The sequence below is a fragment of the Bos grunniens genome, chromosome 21, assembly GCF_055505025.1.
Source record: "Bos grunniens cultivar Pamir isolate PY7600 chromosome 21, Bosgru_T2T1.0, whole genome shotgun sequence".
Taxonomy (NCBI): domain Eukaryota; kingdom Metazoa; phylum Chordata; class Mammalia; order Artiodactyla; family Bovidae; genus Bos; species Bos grunniens.
The window spans coordinates 23,867,964-23,894,974 of NC_141185.1; the positions used below are offsets into that span (position 1 = coordinate 23,867,964).

Genomic DNA, 27,011 nt, shown 5'->3' on the forward strand with positions numbered 1-27,011 from the left:
CGGCTAACCCCACGAATCCGGAGGGATGGGCAGGAAAGGAACAGGGAAGGCTTTATCCACTCTGCTTTTATGGGTAAAGCACTGAGACTGAGGGAGGTAGCCGGGGATGAGGCGGGGAGGTCTCAGTAACCCCCCTCGACGGCGCGGCCTCGAGGCAGGCGCCGGCGATCGCCGCGGCTGGGCCTCTCAGGGTGGAGACGACCGAGGTGAGAAGGGCGCCGTCGGGGCGGGCCGGGCTGGCCCAAGGGCGCTGGCGGCAGAGGTGGTCTGGCCCGGCCCGGCCCCTGCCGACGCTGTGCGTTTGTCGCTTACAGTCTCCCGCTTCATGGGCCCGGCGAGCGGCATGAACATGAGCGGCATGGGCGGCCTGGGCTCTCTGGGGGACGTGAGCAAGAATATGGCCCCGCTGCCAAGCGCACCGCGCCGGAAGCGCCGGGTGCTCTTCTCCCAGGCGCAGGTGTATGAGCTGGAGCGACGCTTCAAGCAACAGAAGTACCTGTCCGCGCCGGAGCGCGAGCACCTGGCCAGCATGATCCACCTGACACCCACGCAGGTTAAGATCTGGTTCCAGAACCACCGCTACAAGATGAAGCGCCAAGCCAAGGACAAGGCGGCACAGCAGCAACTGCAGCAGGACAGCGGCGGCGGCGGCGGGGGCGCAGGGTGCCAGCAGCAGCAGCAGCAAGCGCAGCAGCAGTCCCCGCGCCGCGTGGCCGTGCCGGTCCTGGTGAAAGACGGCAAACCTTGCCAGGCGGGCGCCCCCGCGCCGGGCGCCGCCAGCCTGCAAGGCCACGCGCAGCAGCAGGCGCAGCAGCAGGCGCAGGCCGCTCAAGCGGCCGCGGCAGCTATCTCAGTGGGCAGCGGTGGCCCCGGCCTTGGTGCCCACCCGGGCCACCAGCCGGGCAGCGCGGGCCAGTCTCCGGACCTGGCGCACCACGCCGCCAGCCCCGCGGCGCTGCAGGGCCAGGTCTCCAGCCTGCCCCACCTGAACTCCTCGGGCTCGGACTACGGCACCATGTCCTGCTCCACCTTGCTATACGGTCGGACCTGGTGAGAGGACGCCGGGCCGGGCCTAGCCCAGCGCTCTGCCTCATCGCTTCCCACTCCTGCCCGGTCACACACCACCAACCACCCGCTACACCCTGCGCTTCGACTTTTCTTAAGAACCTGTCCCGTTGAGACCAAGGGGAAAAAAACACAAAGACCAAACTGCTGGACGTCTTTCTTTTCCTTTTTTTTTCTAAAATGTGCAGGATTTTTTTTTTTTTTTAAAGAAAATAAAACAACCAAGAGAATCCAGTTCTTCTTAGGAGTCTTTAAACAGAGAAGGACATAACAAGAACCGCTTTGGGGGTGTCTTTGGGGGTGATTCAAATGGGTTTCCCACGCTCGGGCGGAGAGGGCTCTACGCTGACATGGCTCTGGACGCTTAAGATCGAAATCTTCACTCTGGGTACACCGTGCCAGCAAAGTGGACTCGCTTGTAAATACCGGGATTTCTTTGAAGGGGCGACAGGGGGGCTGGGGAAAGGAAAAGACAGAACCCGATTGCCACTGACACAAAGGAAATGCCCCCTCTTGCCCCCCTGGCCACCCAGGCTCAGCTGAGACCGGCCCTGGTTAAAATCGTTTTATGTTTGATGTGAACTTGTAGTTGTAAAACGCTGTCAAAAGTTGGACTAAACACTTAGTTTTTAGTAATCTGTACATTTTGTTGTAAAAAGCAAAAACAAAAAAAACCAGTCCCTGTCCCGGTCCCCAGCCCATCATATTTTTTATGGGCCAAGACAAATCTGTGTATATTATTTGGCAGTTTGGTATTTGCAGCGTCAGTCTTTTTCTGTTGTAACTTATGTAGATATCTGGCTTAAATATAGTTCCTGAGAGGCTTCTAATAAATTATACAAATTAAAAGGATTCTTTTTCTGATTAAAAACCCCATCTTTTGTTTGGTTTTAATTTGGCTTTAAATGGCATTTTTTGGTGGTAGGGGAGTGGCTCAGCATTGGCCTGACAGGATTCGAATTGTGTCGGGGCTCAAAGGATCCTGAACCAGCGAAGGAGGCTGAGACCAGAGTCTTTGCCCCACGGGAAGAGAGCGTTTTGTTCTGCTTCTGAATTAAGTAGAACCAAACCTTGAGCAGTCTTGGGACTCGGCAATAGAGAGTAGAAAAGCTAAACTACTTCTAACAGGAGGAAAAAGAAAGAAAGACACCAAAGGACTAGTTTTCAAAGCCAGACTTCTGTGTCTTAAAACCGCAGAAGTATCTACTGTTGTCTTATACAGCTGAGCCAACGTTTTAAAACAGTCGGCCTTGGACATTCCATTTTTAAAGAACCCTGAATAAACAATTATTTTTATAGATGGATCGTCCCTGTAGATTTCAACATTAATTCTTTATTTCTAATCCTTGGCAGAGCCTCCTTGGGACTAGGATGTGGTGGGAGACTGTTTTTGAGAAAGTGGGGAAGTCGTGGGTTTCGTCTCTGCTCTGAAGCAGTTATTCCCCCGCACAGGCTGCGCAGCCGTTTCCCATGGCTTCCTGGGCCCGGGAAGGTGTCTTACTGGGCTGCTGGCCTTGGGAACACCCCTGGCAGGGCTTTCTGCTCTTTGTTCCAAGATTTTCATCTCTGGGCTCCTGGCTTCCTAAATCTTTGTAGTAAGGAATCTTTCTCCTGTCCCCAACTCTCCACCTCTCCCCCATCGCATCCCACCTCAACATCCACCCCTGGGAGAAAAAAAAAATCTTTGACCTCTCTTCCTACCCCTAATTTCTCAGTCTCTTTGGTACCCTGATATAGTTGTTGGGGAACTCTTAGTTGCTCTGGGGAGGGGAGGAAGAAAGAGAGGTGCAGACAGAAGTCATAGTCCCTAGGTAATCTGTTGCTCCTTCTGTGTCATCTCTGATGAACCTACAGGAAAAGTGGCCGAGTGCACTGTGGACAGGGCCCCTCCCAGCACTTTTCTCTAGGCCTGAAAGTGTTTGAGTCAGGGGGATTGATTCGTATTTGGCATGTACTCATTTATCACCTAGAATTTCAACTTTGTTTTTCCTGTCTCGCCTGCCTGCCTCTACCTTTTCTTCCTCTTCTTTTCAGCTCATTCTGACTCCATCTCTGTCTTCCTGGATCGCCACCCTCAAGCCCCAGGAACTTGTAAGGAAAATGGGGGTGGGGGGTGGGGGTGGATATAGGTGCTTGCCGGCACCAGCAGTCCCCTCTGTTGACTTTCTGGGGACTTTTTTTCCCATGGTGCCCTAACTGTGGACGAGGCCGGCTTCCTGTCTCCTGTCTGGCTGCTGAGATACTGTTTTCAGTATCTAGAAGAGACTCAGAGATTTCAAGAGGGTGACTGGTTGGATCTAGAGGGTGTGCTGGTTGGGAGAATCCTCAGCAGGCCTCACATTTTGGAAAACAAAGGAAAATTTGGAAAGGCTGAACACTTGTGTTGGAATGGGCAGCAGTGGCCCCCGGGGCAGTTTGTGAAGGTGGTTAAATCACTTGGCTCAGGCCCAGCCGGGCAGGGGAGATGTTACAGCTAAGGTCTGAATTCTGTGGGGTGGGAGCTAACGCACGACTTGGCCCCACACCCAGTACACTAGCGTGGAAGGGGCGCGGCCAAGGGGGGCTGCCCCACCCCACCCTACTCGCTGCTGAGCAGGCCACTGAGAGTCACAATTCTAGTGAGCTATGCCACCCTCAGTCTGATCACCCTTGCCCTGGATGGAGTTACTACCAAATATGTTCTTTCCCCTCCCCGCCCCCCGCCGTCTAGAGCTGACTTAATTTGGAAGTCTGTTTACTGGTCCCGGGAAAAAGGCGAACGGAGCCGTGTCTGCAGACGGGACCGAGACGAACAGGGCCCTGGCCGCTTCTCTCTGTCGGTCACGCGGGGTCCACTCACTCCGTTCCTGGCCGCGAGACTGCTGTAGCTGCAGGAAGCGGCCCTGGAAGGCAATCTGAAGCGTCTCGATAGGGAAAGGGGTGAGCGCTGGGTGCAGTAAAACACCAAATACTGGAGATACACTTTATCCTCACACCCTGTCAGCCTCTGCGATCTTTTGTCCTCTTCAGTCATGGACCTCCCCTAAGTCTCCAGCATCTCTGGCCCCGGGAGCTTCTGGTCTCCGCTAAGAAGAACTCAGCTTTCTGAGGCTGTCCCTAATGGGGAAACTTCCCCACGCGTGGGGGCCGCACAGTTGGCCCCCAGATCCGGGAGAAGCTGAGCGCCGCCAGCTAAGCACCCCATCCATCCCGAGGTCCCGACTGCTGCTGCGGGAAATGGGGGAGATTTTGCAGACGGCATCCCACAACCCCCTTCCTCCTGTTCCCCACCCCCAACCCCGCCATGTAAACACGAGGACTTTCTCGAGAGTCTTGGAGAGCTGCTCTAGAGGCTTCAGGGCCTGAAACCCCAGGCTTGGCTTGTTTGATGTTTAGCATCCCAAAGCGACTGCCCCACCCCCGCCCCAGCCTGGGAGCCCGGAGTTGTGGGTCGGAGAGGCAGGAAAGCAACCCTCTCAGCTGGCCTGGCCGGGCTTAGGGGCGGCGTGAAGACTGGGACAGAGATGCTCTGAACAGGAAAGAAGGGGGGAGCACAGCCTGCCGCCACCCCCCAACAGGGACACAAGCGGGTACAGCTGGAGTCCTCCAGGCCCAGAAGGCGGGAGGGGGCAGGGAATGCGTCAGCAGACCGGACACAGGCTCTGGGACCGGGGCCGGCTCGGTGGGAAGTAACTCGAGGGCCCAGGAGTGAAATCAGAGCCAGGCCGGAGCCGACTCCGCGAGAAACGCTCCCTAACTCCTGGAGGCGGGGGAGGCCCCGCGCGCTCCAGTTCCAAAGGCCTTGCCGGAGGCAGCTCTTCCCACTGCTTAAGGGCTTGGCCTTCCAAGGGATTTGAAATCCTCCCGGGGCGGGGACAGGCCTAGGGCTGGCACTGAGGTGTCCGATTTTGAGACGCCAGGGAAGAAGTCTCAGACGTTAGAGGCCGCACACTCTCAGAGCGCGCTTGCGGGCGTCTGGGCGCGGATGAGGGGCCTTCTCCAGTCGCGAGTGCACAAAAGGTAGCGCCGAGTCTCTTCTGAGGCGACCCGAGCTAAGAGGAAAGGAGAGCGGGGTTTTCTGACTTCCAACTCATTAGGGACCAGGTAAGGTCAATGCTTTCTCTATTATGGCTGTATCTTAAAAGCGGGTCAATTTAAGATAAGGAGCGGGGGAGAATCCAGGATCTGTGTGAACCATGCTGATAAAGACTGACCCCTTTCCTGAACTAAAAGCAAGCCAGGCAGACATTCATTTTCTATAAACAAGAAGAGTTGTGAGAAGCTGCCTTGAATTCTGATCTGATGCCACCAGTCTCTCTAGACATCGCTCTCCCCTCCCCCCAATGATTGGTGTGTGTGTTGGGGGGTGGCAGGGCAAGCCAAGTGATAGAGGATATTATTTGCTGAGAACTAGAAAGCCTGTTGAGAAATGTGAATCTGAGATGATGTGGCTCTTGGGCATGGTTTGCCAGCTGGTTTGTTTCAAATGCTGCTGTCTTTCAGAATGGATGGAAAGCGACAGCCTCAAGTATTGGGAGGGATGAGACTGAATGTGTTCCTTGAGCAGTTCCCTGTTAGAAAATACTGGATACCACCTCCTTCTGGGCCTCCCTGCCTTCTGACTGATGTGCCTGTGGTTGTGCAAATGTATTCTTGTGACTTCAGGCCACCCTCTGTGGGCCTCAGTTTGGGGCTTCCGCCTCAACTTGGAGCACGGAAAGTTTTCTGGTGTCTCTTTGGCAGGTAGCTTCAGGAAAATGTCCTATTCACCAATCACCCTCTGTGGCAAGCCTGTCTGTCCAAGTCGCTGAAGGAACCGGGTGTGGATGGGAGGAGAGGACAGAATGTGTTTACTGAAGGGGAGGACCAGGGTCTGAATGTCATCTCTCCTCCAAGTAGTTGTGTTTCTGAACTTTCCTCGATGATTCTCAAAGAAACAGAGGAGGAGCCAGACTCAGCAACTTGACCGCACAGCTTCTGCCTCCTCTGAAGCCACAGTTGGAGTGGCTGGATGCATTTCTTTCTGACAGTGACCTAATGCCCTACTTGGAGGGCATCTAGACACAGCCCCAGGTTTCTCATTTGATAATGTTTGCCATTAGGTCTCTGCTTCCTAAACGTGTATCATCTTTGTTATTAGTTGAGTTGTAACAAAGTTTTGGAAAGGGTGAGATTTAAATGGACTTTCTTGTTTTATTTCTCTTTTAGTTATTTGCAGGGACATTTCTGCTTGAAATGGAAACTAACATTAAAAAAAAGTCACAGGCAGTAATAGACTTTGTTGAAGAGAGTTCTTTTATCCAATACAATATTTACATCTGACTGTCCATTTGTACGTAGGCTGCATAAGACAACCTGTCTGAAAAAAGAAGACACCTATGTATGTATTATAGATACATATGTACATGTGTATGTATCTTATATATCTATTTTATAGGATCTTCAAAAAGAAAAAATTAGCGTAGGATTTTCTTAGTAGGAGATCTTATAGAACTCATTAGATGTAAGAAAGTTGAATGTGTTTACTATCTCAAGGAAGAGGTCACATGAAACTGAGTTTTCCTTAAGAAAATCAAGTAAACAAAAACCCTTGTTAGTTTTTTCCCCACTTTAAATTGGAATATTAATTTATTTTCTTGTCACAGAACTAATTATTTTGGGGGAAAATATTAAAATTTGTCCTTAAAGAAAATGAACTTGTTGCCTGAGACACACAGCTGTAGATGAAACTTCTTGAAGCAATCTACAACAAAAATTGTTGTCATGTGCTTCACCGACATTATCCATAGTAGAAATTGTTAGTATGAACACCGTTGCTAGCTAACAAAAACAGATGGAAACGTTGCTGCCCCTAGTTTGCTGCCTCTAGCAGATCCCCCTCTTCTGGCCTTCACAGAGCGCTGGAAATGAGAGGGCAGGTCTGAATCTGACAACGGAAAGACAAACTTTCCCTCCTCCTGTCCCCCGTTTTGTACATCTTGTACATTTCTGGTAGTCCAGTCTTTGATTGCTACATGGAATTGTCAGTAACACCTGGCTCTCGGTGAAGTGTTAAACTTTACATTTCTAGGGTTTAGGGTGGTTACTGATGATGTCATTTCTACGAAAGATGTCAGGACCTGAGAAGCGTCCTTGGATACCCTTTTCTGTGGAAGAGTCGCCCAGAACGGCTCAGCCTCCACTTTACCTAGCACCAGTGTTGTTGTGTGAAGGTGTCCAAAGCTCTAGGAAAACGAGTTTATTTGGTCTGTGTGCTACCGATTTACCTGATCTGGGCACACACAAGGCTAGGTGTGTGTGCACGAGCACAGATGTAAAACTGGGAATTACAGTAATGATGTGAAGAGGACTAAGAGCTAGTTCCCGTAAGTTGATTCCTCTACCCCAGGAGACCAAGGCAATGGTTTAACAAATCTGGCTATAGCTGTGTATAGAGAGAACTTCCAAGTTGGGGTTCCCTGAGGTACCCCCAAAGCACCAGGTTTCTAAACAGACTTTTTTTTTCAGAGGATGCTGAAGCCTAGAGGGTTAAACCTCTCCCCCTCTGGGGCACTCTGGTGCCTTTAGGTCTGCAAGGCACTGTTTTCTGGGTGGAGTCTAAAGGAGGGTGGGTGGTTCTGGGGAGTGACTGGCTTCTTCCTTCCCATGAGAGTGTGCTTCAGAAAGAATTGTAACTCTTGCACCACAGGTGTGCACAGAGCATACATCTGTGCCTCTGACCAGGGCAAATAGAAACTGTAGCCAGTTCCTTACTACTCACCAAGCTGCAATAGTCAGTGAAATGTTGATTACTGCTCCCTGGTAGGACTATTGAGGCTGAGGCCAGGGTGTAGTACATTTTGGGAGAGCTGTAGTGTATCATACACTACAGCTTTACCCACTACAATGGGCAAAACTCTGATATCTGACTGCAAATCAAACAAGAGAACCTTTGCAAATACTTAACAAAAGCCAACTCACCCGCAGCCATCATCTAGCACAGGATAGGGAAGGGGTGTAAAGAGAAAATCATTGACATCGATGGTCCCATACAAGGACCACCATGCATCCCTAACAGTTGACATTAACCTTCCTGTATGAACTGTTTTCTATCAACTATAATGTCATGCCAACCTAAAATTAGTTGTTGAAAATTCTCAGCATGGCTGAGTACTTAGATTCTGTTGGTTGGGTGTGTGTGGAAGCTGGGGCTTTGTGTGTTTGTGGTTTTGTTCACTGGTAAGACAAGAGAGGAAGGAGAGGAGACTGAAGGGGAGAGGAGAGGAACAACTGTGCCCAGTGGAAGTGTGTGAGATTCTGTTGGTGTTTGTGACAGCTGAGTCGCCCTGGTTAGAGCTGGTCTTTAGATGGAAGTGTTGGGGCAGGGTGGATGAGTGTGTGGTGTGTCTTGGTATATCTGGTGTTTAGGGGATGATGCTTTTAGTAAGCAGGGCTAAGGAGCAGAATAGGAGATAGTGTGTGTACCATGTCTTTGAGTTGGGCCAGTGACACAAGGGCAACATAATTATCCAGCTTAAACGTGCTCAAACGGCAAAAAGTTGCAAAATAGATCGACCTTCCTGAGAAGAGAGGGAGCCGGTTACAGAGGTCTGCAGCCATCATCCTTTTTTCAATACATTTTAAACAAGAGGATCTAGTGAGTGATTCCGATTCAATACACATAATCAGTTTGCAAGTCTTATTTCCATTTGAAAACAGGGCCATTTGCAATCATAAGAGCCGGACACGCTGAAAGATTCAGAGCGCTTTCTGAGCGGATGATGGGTGACAAAATCTGCAGGCAAGCACTAAATATTTTCTTCTAGTCTCAGACCTTATGCGTCAGCCTTTAGTCCCAATGTATTTTAATCGAATATTCCTGTTGAATATATAGCTTAATTGCTTAGAATATCGAGATTCCATGATGGGGGCGGGGCAGGGAGCCGGCAGGAAAGGTGAGAAAAACCACGTTAGTGCTTTTCCCAAGTGATGGTTAACAATCATTTAGTGAAGAGTACACGGGTAAAAGATTTGATGAAAAATTCAAACTTGTTTTTAAAGGAAGGGCTGCCTGAAGAGGTTGTCGGGGGCTAAGATTCTCGGGTTGGAGCCACGAAGTCCTTCCCGAGCGCGGCGGGGGCGGTGAGCTGCCACCAAAACCCAGGGGCAGGCTCGGCGGCCTCCCAGTCTCACCGCCGGAGACCCGAGCCCCCCCATCCCGACCCAGCGGTTTCGTATTGGTTGTCAGCGGTCTCAGCTAGAAGGGTGGGCACTTAAAATCTCAAGCTGTTTTATGGTCTCTCGTTGTATGAAGTTTTGGTTTCCAGGATCATTTGAAGCAGCAGTCCGCAAACCGCACCCCCACCCCCCGCCCCTTTCCGCCGGCGGCCTCAGCTCTCCCCACCCCCCAGGTCTCCCCTCCAACCCCGGTTGCAAAGCAGCACCCCGCCCACTGCGGCCTCCCCAACCCCCAACGCCCAGCCCAAAGCCCCAGTTTCTCCTCCCACCCAGCCTCGCCCCCACCCCCAAGCCTGTGTGACTCTCCACCCGGTTCCTAGCTGGAGACCGGAGCGCCGCCTGCCCACCCGGCCCCCAACCCCTTCTGGAAAGCTCCCCAAGAAGTCTGGTGTGCGGCTGAGAAGAAATTTTCCGTGTATTTTGACCCCAGGTTATATAGTGAATGTATTAGCTTCACTGGGTTACGACGAAGATCCAAACCCTAACCTGAAGGGATTTTTAAAACGATCTCACCGTACAACCTTTTTCTGAACAAGTGAAATCAAACAAAACCAGCGAACTGCTGCTTTTTCCCTGATGAGTGTTCCTAAGGAAAAGAGATTCCGTCGTCTCTGCCCAGATACCAACATCTAACGAACTTTCTATTAGGCTGAAACTCGGTCTAATAATAGCATGTTTAATGTCGATTCCATTTTTATGTTGCAAGGAGATAATTTATTAACCTCCTCAACATAGTGCCTCTTAGGCAGGCTTTGTGTTTTTAGATGTCCTTGCAAAGCATTTTCGCCTCTGGGAAAATCTCAGGAGAACCCATATAAGGAGGTGTGTGTGTGGCGGGCGGGGGGGTGGGGGCGGGGGTGTGGTGGAGATTCTGTACAGCTCCTGCTGGCTTGCTCAATTTTCTGCAAAACTCATCCTAAAAGCCTGGGTGTTCTCTTTATGCTGTGCTGTGCTTAGCTGCTCAGTCGTGTCCGATTCTTTGCGACCCCACGGACTGTAGCCCACCAGGCTCCTCTGTCCACAGGGGTTCTCCAGGCAAGAATACTGGAGTGTGTTGCCGTGTCCTCCTCCAGGGGAGATGTTCTCTTTAACAGATGTCAAATTATAGGGGCCACACAGATCTAAAGACATCCCACATACACATACCAGCTGTAAACTCTGTAGGTTCCTCCCTACCCTGCCATCTCTCTAGGACTCATTCTGTGGATAAGCAAGAGTGGTCTTCAGGCACAGGTTCACCCTGAGCCAAGGGGTAGGGGGCAGGACAGGCCTCCGACAACAGGGAGCCTCCACACTCCCTATTCTGCAAACCAGAAGGATGGAACTCATACAACTGACAGGAGAGGAGGGTGGGGCTGGACTAGTAGGACTCAGTCTGCTAGGTGTAGGGGAATAGCTCCCTGGAGGAGGGTATGGTAACCCACTCCGGTATTCTTGCCTGGAGAATCCCCATGGACAGAGGAGCCTGGCGGGCTACAGTCCATGGGGTCACAAAGAGTCGACATGACTTGAGTGACTAAGCACAGCACAGGGGAGTAGCTCATCCACCTGAGGGCCTTGGCTGGGTGGTCAGAAGGGAAGCACAGGAATGGCCCTCCGAAGAATCAGAGAGCCAGAGCAGACTCCTGGCCAGAAGTTTCAGCCACCAGACAGCCCCATAGAGATACGCTGACTACAGACCATTTCTAGGAGCCCTGTTCTATGAGTGATAATTCCTTCCCAGCCTCCTGGACCTCCCTGGGGACCAAGCATATGTTTAGAACTGCTGGCCCATCTTCAGCAGCAATCCTAGTCAGGGGGGAGAAACTTCAGCCTGCCTACTCAGGAAGTTCTGTCCCTGACTCGCAAGGCTGATGTGGGAGACTCTCCTTAGGACCCAAAGATCACCTGCGGAAACATTATATTCTTGTATTTATAGCCCAAAGTGACTTCAATATCTACTTTTCCCTTGTTTCCTTATCCTCCTCGTTTTCTGTTTTTTCATTTCAGTGCCTACATTTTCCTTGCTTACTTGCCCAATTCCAGCCTCATAGATGAAGTTTTACTTCGTAGGCAATCCGGTATCATTTTCCTAATGTCAGTACTAAAAGGAAAAGCAGATAAAGTGGATGTGCTAAGTCATAAAGAATGAAAGCCAGCAAGACCCATATGGGAGGCCAGTTGTGGGGTAAGGACACCAGAGAACCGCCAAGGTCAGCCTATCAGAGGACTAGCGAGAAAAATGAGGAAAGCAAAGAGAAGCAGCAAGCGCCTAGAAATTCAATTAATGTCAGTAGATGGGAAGGAAGGAATACAGCCCCCACCTATGGCATACGTACGCCTAGCCTGGGCAGGCATTGAATGGGCTGAGGAGGGAACAGGTCTGTGTATGGTGTTCCGTCTTTGAGCTGAGGGGTGAATCTAGCAACCCTTTCCTTCCCTGCAGGCATACCTTACGAATGGAGACTTTATTCCAGAGCCAATTAAAGGGCTACGGAGCGGAGGGCCTAGGGACTGGAGTTCGCCTCCCTACTTCAGCCTGGCCAGCTCCGGGCTGTGAGCCCCGGGGAGGAGCAAATTCCGAGAGATCTGATGGGGGGCGGGGGGGGGGTTGCGGGGAAGGGTGGTGGCAGAGGGCGGACCCGCCCGGTGAGGAAATAGTGGCTTCTGGAAACTTCCGTGGAAACATACAAAAATCTTTTCCTTCGCACAAGTGCCCCAGCCCTCCTCCCTGCAGGTGGAGAAGGGACTTGCGAAAAATTGCTTGTCGATGCTTGTCGACCCTGACTGTTGGACAGCGCCCCCTCTCGTCGCTGTCCTTTCGGCGCAGCCTCGAAGGATGCGCCACGCGGAGGGAGTCCCAGCCACCTGGGAGGACCGCAGGGCGGTTCTGCTGTGACTCGGATCCCAGGCCGCCCCGCAACCCTTGCCTTCGGGTTCCGGACCGCTTCCTCTGGTGGAAGGCGGATCCGCATGGGGACGGCCGGTTCCCCGTGACTCCGGAGGACGCGCTGCGGGCAGAACCACTTCTGTGCAGGAGAGCGCTCCCCAGGCTCTATCTTGGCGCGCCTAGGCTCTACCCGCTCGCAGCCCGGGAAGGGGCCAGGGCTGGCCGGGTCGCCGGGGTCTCTGCCCCGCGGGGAAGAGAAGGGAATCCCCCCAACCCTCAGTGACCGACCCAGCATCCCGTCCTCCCCTCGCCCAGCCGGCTTTCGGGCTTCTCCCAGGGCCCTGGATTCCCCGGGGCCCTCCCTTTTTTAAGGGTCTCGCGCACAGTGTGATACATTTGAGCTGAAATATATTAACTCTTTTAACACATCAGCATGATGACACTGTTCGTGAGGACCTCATGTGTTCGGTGACCGCAGAAGGGCACATTTAAGATGCTTCCTGGCCTGTAAGGCACCAGGCCCCTCCGTCCCTTCCCTCCCCCAGCCCTCGAGAGGGACAGAGGAGAGGGACCCAGGCCGAGCGCGGCCGCCCAGTCTTCCCGCGATCGGCGGCCACCACTCGGCCCCAGCGGCCGGAGGCGTGGCGCATCCCGGGCCCCGGCCCCACTGCGGCTCCGCCGTCGGGTTTTTTTCTGCGAATGAAGAGGCATCGCATGCGAGCAAAGGCCGGCCAGCCGGCTCCAGACTCCCAGGTCCTCCCTCCTGGACCTGCGCGCTCTCCCTCTCTCCTCCGTTAATATTCTTCGATAATTTCGGAGGCAAAAACGTCCAACTTTGGGTGGGGACAGGGATTTGTTTCATCTCCTAAAATTCAGAAACGGAGTCTTCAAAAGTCTTAATGCGTATGTGTTTATTATTATTTTTTCTTCTAGCATTCAAATGAATGCGAAGCCACGGATCGAATCCCGTCACTCATTTGGGGTTAGCTTCTACCGATATTTCACACGGAAAACAAAACTGGGTCCCTCTTATTTGTACTCGTCCTTAACCTTTGCAGCAACTGCTGTAGATGCGGCTCTGTCCATTCTCTAATAGATTTTACCAGGGGCTGGTGACAGAGAACTGATTTCTTTTCTATTAGGGTTTAGCACATCTTTGTTGAAGGCCTGTAGAATGACCAGGGATTAGATTTGCATCTCTTAGACGCCCTGTGTGGTCTTTGTGCGAAGCTTGTAACTGTTAAAAATGACTTGTTAGGAAGCGTGTGGGCTCTCATCGCTCTCCTTTTGACAGAATGATTGTGAAATTCAGATTGGCCCTGTAGGATTTAGCCCGCAGATTCCACCTGAACCCTAAGCAATTAGACCCTAATCTCACTGCAATCATATTTGAGTTAGGATTTGTTGCACTTTGTTTACTTCAATTAAAAGCAGTGGAATAATTTTTTTGTTGTTGTTGTTCTTCAGCTTTTAAAGTGAAATCTCCAGGCGAAGAACCCCAGGACTTCTTAGGATCGGTTTTGGTAGTGATGGGAGATTTCTTTTCGGCAAGGTTTCCTCCTAGTCCTCCCACCCGCCCCTCCCCCCATGTAAAAAACTCTTCTTTCTTCCCCTGTGGCCATGCTAATGCCCGGAGCTTCTTCTCAGGGCTGAATTCAGGTCGCCTGGGAAGAACCGCGTGGAGATGACTCCCTGATTCCAGGGGCGCCCAAACTCTTGGGGCGTCCCCAAGTCCCCGACTGGGCTCTTCCATTCCGCTGGAGCGCGGGGCTTTCCCACCCGCGCCGGTTGGCCTGCTGGTCCCCGCGCGAGCTCCGGGCAGCATGCGCGGGTCGGGTCTGGGGTCTGGCGTCCGGCGTCCGGCTTCCCGAGGTGGAGCCGATGCTTCTAAGGCGCCTGGCGCGACTGCCAGGCGGCGCGGCTACTGCAACCGCCGCGTGGTGCAGAGCGGCTTCTTCACCTCCTCTCCCCCGGGATCCACTGGGGCCCCTCAGCGCCTGGACGTGGGAGAGGGACTGTGGTCTCTTCCGCGACCCGGCTTCCTCCGCCCTCGTACCGGCCCGGCAGGCGTGGGGCCTCGCTGCCTGGCTCCGGCCAGCGTCCAAGCCCGGAGCGCCCCGGGCGGCCTCCAGCCTCTCTCCGGCGGGCTCAGTCCAGAACGCGAGGCTCCGGGCATCCCCTGCCGGGCCGGCAGGATCTCAGCGATTCTCAGGGCATTTCACCCCGCTGCGGTTCCCAGGGTCGCCTGCGGTTACTATCTGTCAGATCAGGTCACCTTAGTAGTAGTTCTTGATCTGTGGTGAGTTTACCGCCTGCATTTATTTATCCGTTGCGACTTCGTCACTCAGATTATCTCATCTGGGAGGCATATACAGTGACTTCGGTTTATCGGGATTTTTGTTTTGATTCACGACCATATATTTGCTCCCAGTGAGTCTGATTCAGTTCCCTAATTGACTGCTTCACTCATGCACCCTGGAGCCGGCCAACGTAGGATATAAACAGGAGGAATTTTCTGGTACCTAGACCTCAATGCCATATATCTGCAAAGGGAGCAGGGAGATACCACTTTTGAAACTTTCCAATAAACTTTTTAATGGCAAGTGCTGTCATTTTCACTTGTTGCAGACAAAAAAAATTTTTTTTTTTCTTTAATGTTCTTTGTATTTGATTCCAGTAATGAAGGAAAGCCAGCCTACAGCCTGGCTCTGCTTTTGTAAATAAAACATTTTAAATGAGGAAAAAGTACTTTGCTGAGAGTACTACATAAATGTGAGCAGTGATAGCTAGTTTAAACAAGTAGTTTTCTCTTCTGGTATTTTCTGAGGTGAGTCTATTTTAAACAGTCTCATCTCTTTGGATAATTCTTATAGCCAATTATTCTTAACTTTAGTAAGAATTCTTAAGGGTTCAAAGGAATAAAGGAGATTCTGTCTTGCCTTTGGATGGGGGGAGGTGGGAATGTGGTCTTGGGGTGGGGAGGGAGGGGGAGCCAGACTGTGATAATCTCTTTGAGATCTACCAGAAGTCTTGATCTATTGATTGAGGATCCCTGCTTTAAATGAGACCTGTGTGCAGTTTAGTGCAGTTTTTCATTTGTGAATAGGGACTGTATCAAAATCCTAGTGTGACCATGACAATTGGGTAATCACACACTAGGCATCTTTGCTAATGGAGAGATTCTGTAAATATGTTTCTAGTGAATACACAGCTAACAGTCACAGTGGAAGGGTCAGGTGCCACAAATCATAGATTATTCTGCCAAGGGTTGCCAGCCATCTGAGGTTTGGAAGGACATTAACTGCCTTTGCATTCTCAGAATACTCTCCTCAGTTTGTGATTTCACTTACTTGACCCTACTTCTGTTATTAAAAAGCTGGCAGGCTCAATCAAGGGCAAGCAGGTTGGCTACCTACCCTTCTGGCAGCTCTCCAATATTCCCATTTAGCTGCCAGGAGACAAGGAGAGGAGTGAATCAGTCATGTAATCCCTTAGTAGCTAGAAGGAACTGGGAGAACTTTAGTGGCAGCAGGCAGGTCCATTTCTAAATTCTTCATATATATAATAAATTCCTCTGGGAAAATTCACTTGTAGGAAAGTCAGGGAGGGGAATATTAAGAAGTGACTTAGGTACAGGAACTCTTAAGCAGTTTCCTTGGAAAGTAAGTTGTAAGTGCATTCTTTGATAGCTTCAGTTTTGAAAATTGCCACAGACAGAAATAGGATTTTCGTTACTAACAGGGAGCAATGATCAGGAAAAGTGCCCCTTATCAGATAGTATAGGGGAAATAAATCAAGAGCTTTTAATAAAATTTTGAGAATTATCACTTCCTGTCCATAGAACGAACCTCTGGCTTTTCACATTCGTTTTACCAGAGAAATTGTTGCTAATTTGATAAGATCTAAGTACTCAACTTTCAGAGCAAAGTGAAATTGAAAGATATAAAAATATTTTCTTGCTTTCTTAAATTGAAACAAGCAGGTATTTGGCATATAGGATAATTGCAAAAGCAAAATACATCTCTCTCCTTCTTTCCTTGATGATGTAAAATCTAGGAATATAGCATGAAAGAGTCAAAAGGGTGAAACAAAACTTTCTAGGTTCCCTTTGTCTGCAGGATAGGCCCTTTTCTCATACTTTTACATTGGAAATGACTCTGGGATCTATAACTATCATGATTGACAATAAAAGCCATCACTTTTACTGGTGAATACCATGACCAATCTAGTGGGTCTCCTGGAGAAGGGAATGGCAACCCACTCTAGTATTCTTGCCTAGAGAATTCCATGGACAGAGGAGCCTGGCGGGCTACAGTCAATGGGGTCACACAGAGTTGAACACGACTGAGTGACTTAACACCGTGACAAGTACACTGACTTCATCAATGAAGTCTTCTCCAGGAGATTTACTTATGTGAGAGGACTTGTAGCACTTCTTGAATAGGAATGAAAAGTACAATTCACTGAACTATGAATGTTCAAGATGGCTGGAAAAGTGTAGTTTGGAAGAATATTCTGTTTCTAATATGTCAGGAAATCTTTAGCTGTGAGATATTAAGAAAAACTAATTTTTTTTCAAAATTAGACTGTCATTATATTAGTGTATTCTTAAAGAATGGAGATAGACATTACTCATCTACATTACCAAAGGGGAAAAATATTTAAAAACCAGATGACAGCTTGGTGCCTTATAATTTAAACAATACTGAATGGTGAATAATCTTCCAAGTTCATTTAAGCAGGGATAGGGAGAGAATCTCTATAAAAGTGAATAAAAAAGATCTTATTGTACAGATATGCCTAATCCCCCATTTTATTAGCTTATAATGCAAATCATTACTTGCTTTTGCTACTAAGAGCCATTTTAATGTAATGGATTCATTTCAGAAACCCTCAAGGAAACCAAAGCCTATGTCCATTTATGGGTTTATGAGGAACTTTCAACTGGTCCCAACCAAGTTGGAGACATAGATATATTTTTCTTGCTTTCTAAGTTAAAAGTTGGAATTTATGCGAATGAGTATTTTCCATATTGACTAACACTTCTTGCCAGAGAAGTTTTTCTTCCAAGAGAACAGATAGCAAGTGGACAAAAGGAAATTTTAAGCTTATGTGATGTGATAACAGTCACAATTCACATTCTTGAATTTAGAGCTGTAGAGCGAAAGCAAAAGTAAAGTCATTCAGTTGTGTCCCACTCTTTGTGACCCCATGGATGGTAACCTAACAGGTTTCTCCATCCATTGGATTCTCCAGGCAAGAATACTGTAGAGGGTTGCCATTTCCTTCTCCAGGGTATCTTCCCAACCCAGAGATCGAAACTTGGTCTCTCACGTTGCGGGCAGACTCTACCAGCTGAGCCACCAGGAAAGTCAAAACAACCATATTCTTTTATTTCATTTTGTATATCTGCTGTTAGTCAACACCTGTGTACATAATAGTTATTCTGGCACATAATAGTTATTGAATAATAATAGTTATTCAATAAGTTTGCTAAATGAATAAATTTATGAAACTATATCCCTGGTTATAATTTTTTCCTGATATATGTAAATGTAAAAATAAAGGACTATTATTAACATTTTTATTTCCTTTTTATAAATGTGAACAGAAAATTGTTAAAATTCTATGTGGGTTTGATTCAGATTGACAGAAAAGTGTCCCCATTCTATGCCAGCAAGAGAGAAATCTCTGACTCACATTTCTCTGCCTATTCACAAGAAAACTGTTTTAGGTAATGCTGTAATGTTTAAAACAAACACCACCCCCAAAGCTTAGATGTAACACAAGATGAACCCTAAAAATTAATGACTTGGAAAATCCACAGAGTTAATCTCTTTTTTACATTCCAGCCTTAAACTTTCTATGGCACACCCGCCATTCAAGACTTTTACAATTCTAAAGAGTAGTCATCTTCTGAAGTGGTGAGGAGACCAGAAGGTCACAAATCCTATCATTCGTTAAAGGGTGGGGGTGGGAACTGGCCAGTGTGGTCTCACCTACCAGAAAATAATCAAGAACTCACTTTGGTTGTTAATATTAATGCCACAGTTCAGTTCAGTTCAGTTCAGTCACTCAGTTGTGTCCGACTCCTTGCGACCCCATGAATCGCAGCATGCCAGGCCTCCCTGTCCATCACCAGCTCCCGGAGTTCACCCAGACTCACGTCCATCGAGTCAGTGATGCCATCCAGCCATCTCATCCTCTGTGGTCCCCTTCTCCTCCTGCCCCCAATCCCTCCCAGCATCAGTGTCTTTTCCACTGAGTCAACTCTTTGCATGAGGTGGCCAAAGTACTGGAGTTTCAGTTTTAGCATCATTCCTTCCAAAGAAATCCCAGGGCTGATCTCCTTCAGAATGGAGAGGGCTGCTCTAAGGAAGGTGGTCAAAGACCAGGAGAAATCTGTTATGCAGGCACAATGGCTACTGTTTACTGTGTTCCCAATTTCTAGTCCTTAGTGAGCACCCCTCACGTTTGAGTAGTGACTGTAGCTCTGGGGCAGAATGGAACCCTGGAGTGAAGTCAGTGGGGGCAATAATCAAAACATTGGAAGTAGGTTCAGGGTTGGGATGCCCTGTGCCTTTTATTGGCCCAAACAGCTTCTACTGGAGTCACTCTTCGTTGATTTGGAGTCTGCTCAAGATGTTATACATGTTAAGGGAAGACCATACTGGCACATCCTTCTCTATTTTGAATATGAAGCCTTTTATCAATGAGTGTGAGGGTATTATTTCAAGTGCAAAATATGTGCTTATGTACCAAGGACGTCCCCCACTTCAGCTGAGCAGGCTTGGAGAGGACATTAGTATCTGGACAGCATTTTCTCAGCAAGATGAGGAAGACTGGAAGGAGTTAAACAGTAATAGAACCCTGAATAAGCGGACTCTCAGATTTAAATTCCATTTGTTTCAGACTAAAAATCCTCTTTTAAAGCACTCACTTGGCATGAAGATACTGATATCACTTCCAGTTTTTATCCAAATGAGCATTTTCAGTTTTAGGGGGTGACGGAAAATCCTTCAACTTGTGTTTCTAATAAGAAAAGGAGCCATAAAAGGAACTGTCATTTACCAACTCTTCTATGCCATATCTCGAATATTGGTGACCCACGGTTTACCCAAGAGTTCTCCTCTTGATTCACAGTTAGATAGGAGTTGGTATTTTGTCACCACCTTCATGCCAAAAGTAGCTTTCTATGGTGAGAGGGTGATTATAAAATTGTGCTTAAAACAAACAGTGGATAGAAACCAAAAACAGAGGTTGACGCAAATATCCTGTTTTCAGTGTACATCCAGTTTAGACCTTGTATAGAAGAACTAGGTGATTAGTGACAAGAAAAAAATATGGTGGTTTGTTTATTGATTTTTTTCATTCAGTCAGTGAATACTCACTGAGGGCTTACACCAGGCAAAGTACGGCATGGAGAAAAAGCTATGTCTCTGACCTCAAAAACAATGTGTTTGGGGTAACAGTCATGTATTTAGACAGAGTTCAATGTGATGAGTGGAGTAATGTGAGGTCTGTGCAAAAATGCAGTAGAATCCCATGGGAAGAGGCATCTATGTTCAGCAGGAGGAGAAAAAGTAAGACTTGGGCTCACTCTTGAGAAAGAGCAGAGTTTATCAGGCATTGCAGGTGGAAGATACAGCCTGTGCAAAGGCTTGGGGGCAGTGAAGAGCATGTTGTGTTTAGGGAGTCATACCTAGTTTGTATTCCTGAAGCAGAAAGTGTAAGGAGAGTGTCAGGAGTAAAACTGAAGGCATGGTTCTGGCTAAACATTTTGAAGACCCTTGAATGCTAAACTAAGTAATGTAGATTTATCTTGTAGCACACGGAAAGCCATAGAAAAAATTCAGTCATAATGAGTTGTGCATTTTAGAAAGACCATCTTGTCAGTAGACTGGACAATGGATTGGAAGTGGGGACAAATTAGTGACAATGAGACCATATGATAATTGTTTTTACCTGCCTGCTTGGTGTAAGAGTGCTAACGAGAACTACCTTTCATTAAATAGATAGAAATCCTCAAATCCTGGAAAGAATAAAGGCATAAAGATAGCTTCCAAAGAGGCACCTTTGAAAGAAAAATAACTGTTGACACTGGGTAAAGATGGTTGGTTAATTTTGTATGCACTGCATATTCCTTTTAGGGTCAAGGATGCATTGCTCATTGTTTTACTTGGTTGTGTGATTGACATCCACCTGAGCTGCCATTCCTGTTACTGTGCTGAAAGGCTCTATGGTATTATAGACATTGTGCTGCCAATTGTGTCTCCAGTTGTGTTTCCTAGCCTCTGTAGGACCTTGGGGGAGTCACTTTCTTCTCTTAGAGTCTCAGTTTTCTCAGTCATAAAGTGAGGGCACAGTGTAAGTTATTTGTAATGCTACTGAGTTTATATTGTTCTATGACTTGTGACTTTGTTCACACTTATTAACCTCTCCTGCTGTTTATTTCTTCATCTGAATGATTTTTCACAATTTTAAAAGGAACAGAAATATTTGGAAGATAATCCCAGATGTGTTATTTAGGGCAAAATTCTGTTTTTATTTTACTGCATTTAACACAGCTTTCCTCCTAGAAATATCAGGATATTGCTAGCCATTTTGAAACTGTGGACTTTCTGCTCAAATGAATCGCATCTTATCCTCATGTGAACAAAAACATGACTAATCACTTTCAATGTCCACTAGGTTAAGGTAATAATTTAGCTCGATTTTTAGGTTGTGGATTTTCCTTTCCAAAATGATTCTCAGGTCAGATAACTGTATATTCTCAGAAAACTAATGTATGGATAAACCTGTGGCCCTTAAATATTATGAAAATGCACTGCTTCTAGTAATACTTTCCTTATTTTAAATTCTGCATTTCCTTGGAAGCTTCCAGTTATTTAATGATCTTTTTCTTCCCCCACTTAAGGGCCTGTTTACATTAGTAATATATCTTCCAGGGCTCCGGGAGTTCATAGGGTTTATCCCTACCAAACAGCTCAGCACTGTTACTGTGCTCCAGAGACATGCAGGGGGCCCAGGACAAATCAAAATGTTTTTAAATGTATGACATGTGTGAAGTTGATGAAAATTCATGACACTCTCTGTCAGGGCTGCTTGAGCTTAAATCATCAGAGAAAGGTGAGTGTAAAGAATTTTGTTTAATACTTTTAGTTCTGGAATCCTTCCCATTTCTTGCTCACGCTCCCATGTTTTAGTTCTGTTCTATTTAGTAGACTGATTACAAAAATAAAAAAATTAAAAATTAGCAGCATGCTCTAAATTGCTTTTCAGAATTTCCTGCTTAAACCATCACTCAGATGTATAACTTTTAAAGAGGAATTGAAATGTGGTTTGAGAATGTAATCACGTACTATAGAACATGCAAAATACATGTGAAAGACCACACGAGTGGTGTTAATTTAACTGATTATACTTTCTGCTTTCGAAATATTTTCAAATTTATCTTTTAAAATTGAAAAGAAAATATTGCAAGAAAAATTTAACAGATTTAAAAAAAAAAGCCAAAAATGCTTTGGATATTGAGATCAGCTGTTTTTAAGTAAAAATCCATTCAAAGCAAAATAAAAGGCATTGTGTAGTGTGTGCCGGCTAAAACTGAGAACACAAGAGCACTGCAGTTAATTAGAACCAATCAACAGAATGCTTTGCAACATTTCTTACATCAGTGCACCATCTGATCTTCATAATACAAATTTCCCACAGCCTTGATGCAAAAAGGACTAGAAATAAATATTTGAGTCATTAAAATATATGATGTATTTCAGTTGCTCTTTTCAATGAGTATTTTTTATTGCTATGAAAATAAGATTTGAAAATTCCCAAATGTTGACCTGTGTTTTAGGAGGATAATCTTAGTTACTTTTTTTTTTTTAAGCTGGGGGCGTTTGATTTTATATGTGTTTAAACATGAGGAAAAATATTGATTTTGAAAATAACATTTAAAACATGAATTTGAGTTTTTATATGATTTATGTATGATTACTGTACTTGTGAAACGTGACCGGGATTCTCCTGGACTGTTGAGTCATTATTTTATGAATGATTAATTACAAATAATGAAGTACTACATTATGGCTATTTTTATATTAACAGAATGCTGAACTAAGTTAACTGCATTAACATTTATATCATACTATGTCTTAAAAGAATATGCAGTAGTTAACACTGTTATACTTCTACAGTTTACTCAATGCTTGATTCTACTTAGAAGTTTTACTTTTCTTTCATTTATTATACATCAGGAATTGTTCTGCTAGGGCACGAATATTGCTTTTGCTATATTTTCATGAAGTTCATGGTTTGTTCATTATAAACAACATGTGTTTCCCTTTTCTTTTCCCTGTGCGTCCTATGTTTGATTTTACTTTATAATTTTATTTTTTGGGTGTGTGTCCGGCTCTTCGTTGTCTTTTTGCATTAAAGGTAGAACTCCCTCGGGGCCACTGAGGTGCTTCAAAACATTGGTAAGATGGCTTGTTAAAAATGTTTAACTGGAGTCAGAAATATATACGTCTTGACAATGGTGTATAAGTTTTTCTCCCTTATTAAAGGTAATTTGTAAATGTCTAGCAGGTGCCCCTTTTAGAGGCAAAAATAGCTCTGAAACTGGTGCTATTAATAAGAGAATTGTCTTCCAAAGGAGCGGATGATCCCTTCTCCTATGTTTATAAAGTCCAACTCGCTGTCAGCAGTAATTTACTCCTCAGACTGCAGTCATCTCTTGCAGAAAGGAGACATGCTTTAGAAGGATACAGTCCGAGTTTGACTGTTTTTTGGTTTTTGTTTGATTTGTTTCAGTCTCTATACTTTCTCCTATCACATCACACAAGATTTTTTTTTCTCTCTGTTCCCCCCAAAAAGCTTTTTGCTGAATATTTTCTTTCTTGAGCATTCATTATCTATTTCTGTAGAAAGAAAAAAAATAGTTTCAAAGAATTATCTTCTCTTTAAAACTAAATGTTTTTCTTTGTGCTCTTCTTGGTACAGATTTGATCGACCAAGGGTATCTCTTAGCTGAGTTCTCTCCAGGAAATTTACTCTTTCTACTGCTTTACAGAGACAGATAGCTTTGATGAGAAATACTTTAGAATGCTTATCTTACAAGTACAAGAAAAGACTATGTTAGGATGTAAATTTTTTTCTGACTATAGAGCCTATTCAATGCATAGCAATATTTGTGTTTACATTTTAAAAATCTGATCTATTTGCTTGTCAGCTTTGGAGCATTCGCTGCAAATGTTCACTGCTCCATGAAAAGCAGTTTCAATAAATAACAGCCTGAAATGGGCTCCGTTGCAGTTAATTTGATTTATAGGAATTAGAATAATAATACTCTAAAACGCATATTAAAATAACTCTGCTTATCTCTAACATTGTTATTTCTTAAAGCAAACAATTTAGATAGAAACGTCATTTGATAAAAATAATTGGTTCACGTAAAATGGGACTCACATTCTTTTGCCAGACTCAGCAGCTACTCTTCAGTGGTACTTCATTAGACGCGATTCTCATTCATCTTGAAGTCTTAAGAAAAGAGCCACCTTCTTTATTTTTAAAAATTATTTTTTTAAAAGTAAACAAATGCAGGGAAGATGGAATAAAATTTCTAACAGAATTTACTTACTGTTATTCAATTCTTTAAACATTTTCCTAGGGGACAGGAATGTCATATGTTTAGTTTCAGGACAAAGGCACCTTTTTAAATGACGAGCTTTAAGAAAATCTATAAAGAAGTTTGTTTAATAGAAAGTAGGCTAACTAAACTTTTGGTTATAAAAATTATCTACATTACAAAATTAGAAAATAACTAATATCTAATGAACTTTAGAACTAATGTAAGGTTAATCTTTAATAAAGAGTATCCTTAAAAAAAAAATAAAAGCAGTTACAAGCAACTTCTAGAATTCATTTTGGGTAACATGTCCAGAGACACATTGTTTTATTGTTTTTCTTTGGTTTTCTATGGTAAAGCTGATTAAAGTTGGGAGTTAAGAAAATCTATATAACTTGAGAATGTTTTCAGGTAGTGGTTTTATGCAGGGCTAGTGTTATGCAGTTTAAAACCAAAACCTTAGAGTCATATAACATTAATTAACTCATTTATTAATTGTGGATTATTATTACTGCTATTATTATTTTGCCTGAGAAATGACCAAACTATATACAAGCCAGGAATTAATTCAGGTTCTTGGCAATGGTTTAAAGTTTCTTTAATAGATTAGAAATTAATTAAAAGCCCCTTGTATGTGATTCATTAATATTCATATTTATATTTTGAGACTCAAATGAATTTAAAAATTGAAGATCGTTAAATGATTTTAGCTACATGTTGTGTTATGGCAAAAATATATATTGTAAGGTTTTTCATTTAAGAGAGTATTTACATTTATGTTGCTTTTTAATAGAAAGTTGCTAAATGTAAAAACATTTGTTAATATGTTTTATTTGTTAATGAAAATGATTTCATAGACATTAATAAATCTTCACTTTCTTGACTACTTTCTAACATTTTAAATTTATTTTAGAATACAGATATTTATTTTTAAAGGGATAAGTAAATATATTTAGAATTCTCATTCACTTCAGTGAAAGAGAGTTTAAAATCTCCAACAGGATAGTGAACTTTTTACTGGGATTCAGTTTGACTGTCTTGTATATGATTTGACAGAAGTAGCTAGTGAAATCTAACCAAAACCAGAAATCAACTGAGAGTATAGTCAAGAAGGAAAAAGGAAGACTTGGAGGAAATGATATTTTCCCATCAGTGGATAGGCATGCATACATTAAAGGCATAAAAGCCAGCAGGCGGAGAAACAAAAGCTGTATACTGAGGATTCTGCAAGTCTGAATTAACCACATGGAAAAAAAAAATGAAATCATTCTGCTTAAACTTGTTCACTAATAAAAGGAGAATCGCTTTTGTTAAATATGCTTGGTGTGATTATCAAGCAAAATTTTTTTCTCCCAGACATCTATGAATAAAACATGTGTTTGAGCACTAGGTAAACAAACAATAAATGGATGAGTTCAGTTGCAACATAATAACATTTTATTTAGAAAACATATATAATCATATTTGTATTGGCAATCCAAATTTAATGACTTCTTTCAGTAAAATTAAAGTGCCTCACAAATAACATCTTATACATAAGGACTGCTTATTCTTTGCCCATCTTTTTTCTATTTTTCCAAAGAAACAGATTTTGAAGGTCTCTGCTGAACCCTGTATAGACCAGATGAAGTGTGATTTCTCAGGAAAAAATGTTCTTTTGAATCATCTTAATTTTAGGTTACAGATGCTGTAAAAATAAATTTTAGAATACATTTCTAGGGCTGAGAGAGAAAATGTTCTCAAGTCTAATGTGGCTTGGGCTGCTTTGAACAAGGCTCTGTGTGTAGCTGAACCACAGCCTTTGGCTTATTAGCCGTTTCATTAACACAACATCTTCTGTAAACTATGAATGAGAAGAAACCATTTACAATAAGGAAAGCAAACAACAGAATGAATTTCCTCTGTTGGTGTTTTATAAGACTGTTAAACAGAAAATGGAGGGAAGAACTCTCTTTAGACGATATCACTTAATTAAGTAAAGCATCCTAATCAGAGTCCCCTCCAATTGTAATGACTGTAGGGAGTCAAGTACATTTCTGTCTATATTAGAGTATCTAACTGCAATGATTTATTGATATTTATTTTAGAAGTACAACACAAAAGCAATAAAACAGGAGAAGCAGGGAGAAGGGAGCTATTGCTTACTGCAGTTACAATCAGAGCACTTCAGCAGAATTCCTGATTTTCTTGTGGGAGGTTTTCCTTTCTAAAATAAGAGCACATTTTTAGATGAGAATGTTCTTTTCCCGCATTTGACTTCTATTCCAAATATTCACTGTGACGTTTCTTTGTCCACTGGGTGAATCATTGATTCACTTTCTTCTCTGCAAGAATCACTGCAAATGAGTGGATGAGCACCTGCTGTTTTCTGCAGTGACATTCCTGGATTGCATTCTACACTGATTTTAGACTTAAAATACAGCTTCTCTGTATGAGAGAGATTTGAGGCAGGAGAGTCAATACACTGGATAGTCAGACAGACATTGGCTGCCCTCCAAGCTGCACACAGCATAAACCTGTTTATCTGCCGCATTTCACAAATCTCAAAAACACATGAATAATCAGGCAAGCAACTGGATAAGTGATTCACACTAGGGAATCTAACCAATATTCTGATGAGAGGGTCCTATGATGCTAAGACATTGGGGCAAATAGACTTATATTGTAGAAGTTGCACATAATAAACTTGATTAGTGGTTCAAAGGAAAAAACTGTATATTAAAACAGGTGTATATGGAATATACAGATATCCCAACTCTGTGGATTTTGGTTGGATATTTATGTGCAAGTTATCTAGATAATTGAGTTCAAAAATATACTTTCAGCCATACCTTTCTAATAATTTGAGCAATGTGCCTTTGGACAACTTAATATTAGTTATCGAGATAATTTATTTCTAGATTCCTTGATCTAAATATTGGAGGCCAGTGCCTTAAAACTCCAAAATACAATAACATATATTTAAAATTAAATTACCAAACATGCTTAGAACCTACTTTGTGGAAGTAAACATTTCTCAAATAGTTACACTTATTTTTATAATTGAAGATTATTTGCTTGGTTGGGTTGGGAAGGCCCCTTGGAGTAGGAAATGGCAACCCACTCTAGTATTTCTTGCCCGGAAAATCCCATGGACAGAGGAGCCTCGCAGGCTATAGTCTATGGGGTTGCAAAGAGTCAGACATGACTGAGTAACTGAGGACACATACAAAATTGCTTGGTAATAAGTGAATTAGGCAAGCAAAGTTACAGTTATTG

General features: G+C 44.8%; 1 protein-coding gene and 1 long non-coding RNA gene across 8 annotated transcripts in view; both read left to right on the top strand.

Moving 5' to 3' along the window:
• Window positions 1–1,936, top strand: part of NKX2-1 (NK2 homeobox 1) — a 6,103-nt gene extending 4,167 nt beyond the window's left edge. For both annotated transcript variants that reach the window (XM_086365221.1, XM_086365220.1), the window contains one exon: window positions 315–1,936. In XM_086365221.1, coding sequence (XP_086221347.1) covers window positions 315–1,054 — 740 coding nt within the window. In that variant the 3' untranslated portion in view covers window positions 1,055–1,936. The remainder of the gene's footprint in view (window positions 1–314) is intronic.
• Window positions 1,937–4,440: 2,504 nt separating this feature from the next.
• The window catches only part of LOC147349237 (uncharacterized), a 47,115-nt gene continuing 24,544 nt past the window's right edge, over window positions 4,441–27,011 (top strand). For 4 of the 6 annotated variants that reach the window (XR_015150328.1, XR_015150332.1, XR_015150333.1 and 1 more), the window contains exons 1-3: window positions 4,441–5,148; window positions 21,079–21,259; window positions 22,565–22,605. This is a non-coding gene — a long non-coding RNA (uncharacterized LOC147349237). The remainder of the gene's footprint in view (window positions 5,149–21,078; window positions 21,260–22,564; window positions 22,606–27,011) is intronic. The other 2 variants (XR_015150330.1, XR_015150329.1) reach the window with 2 other exon arrangements.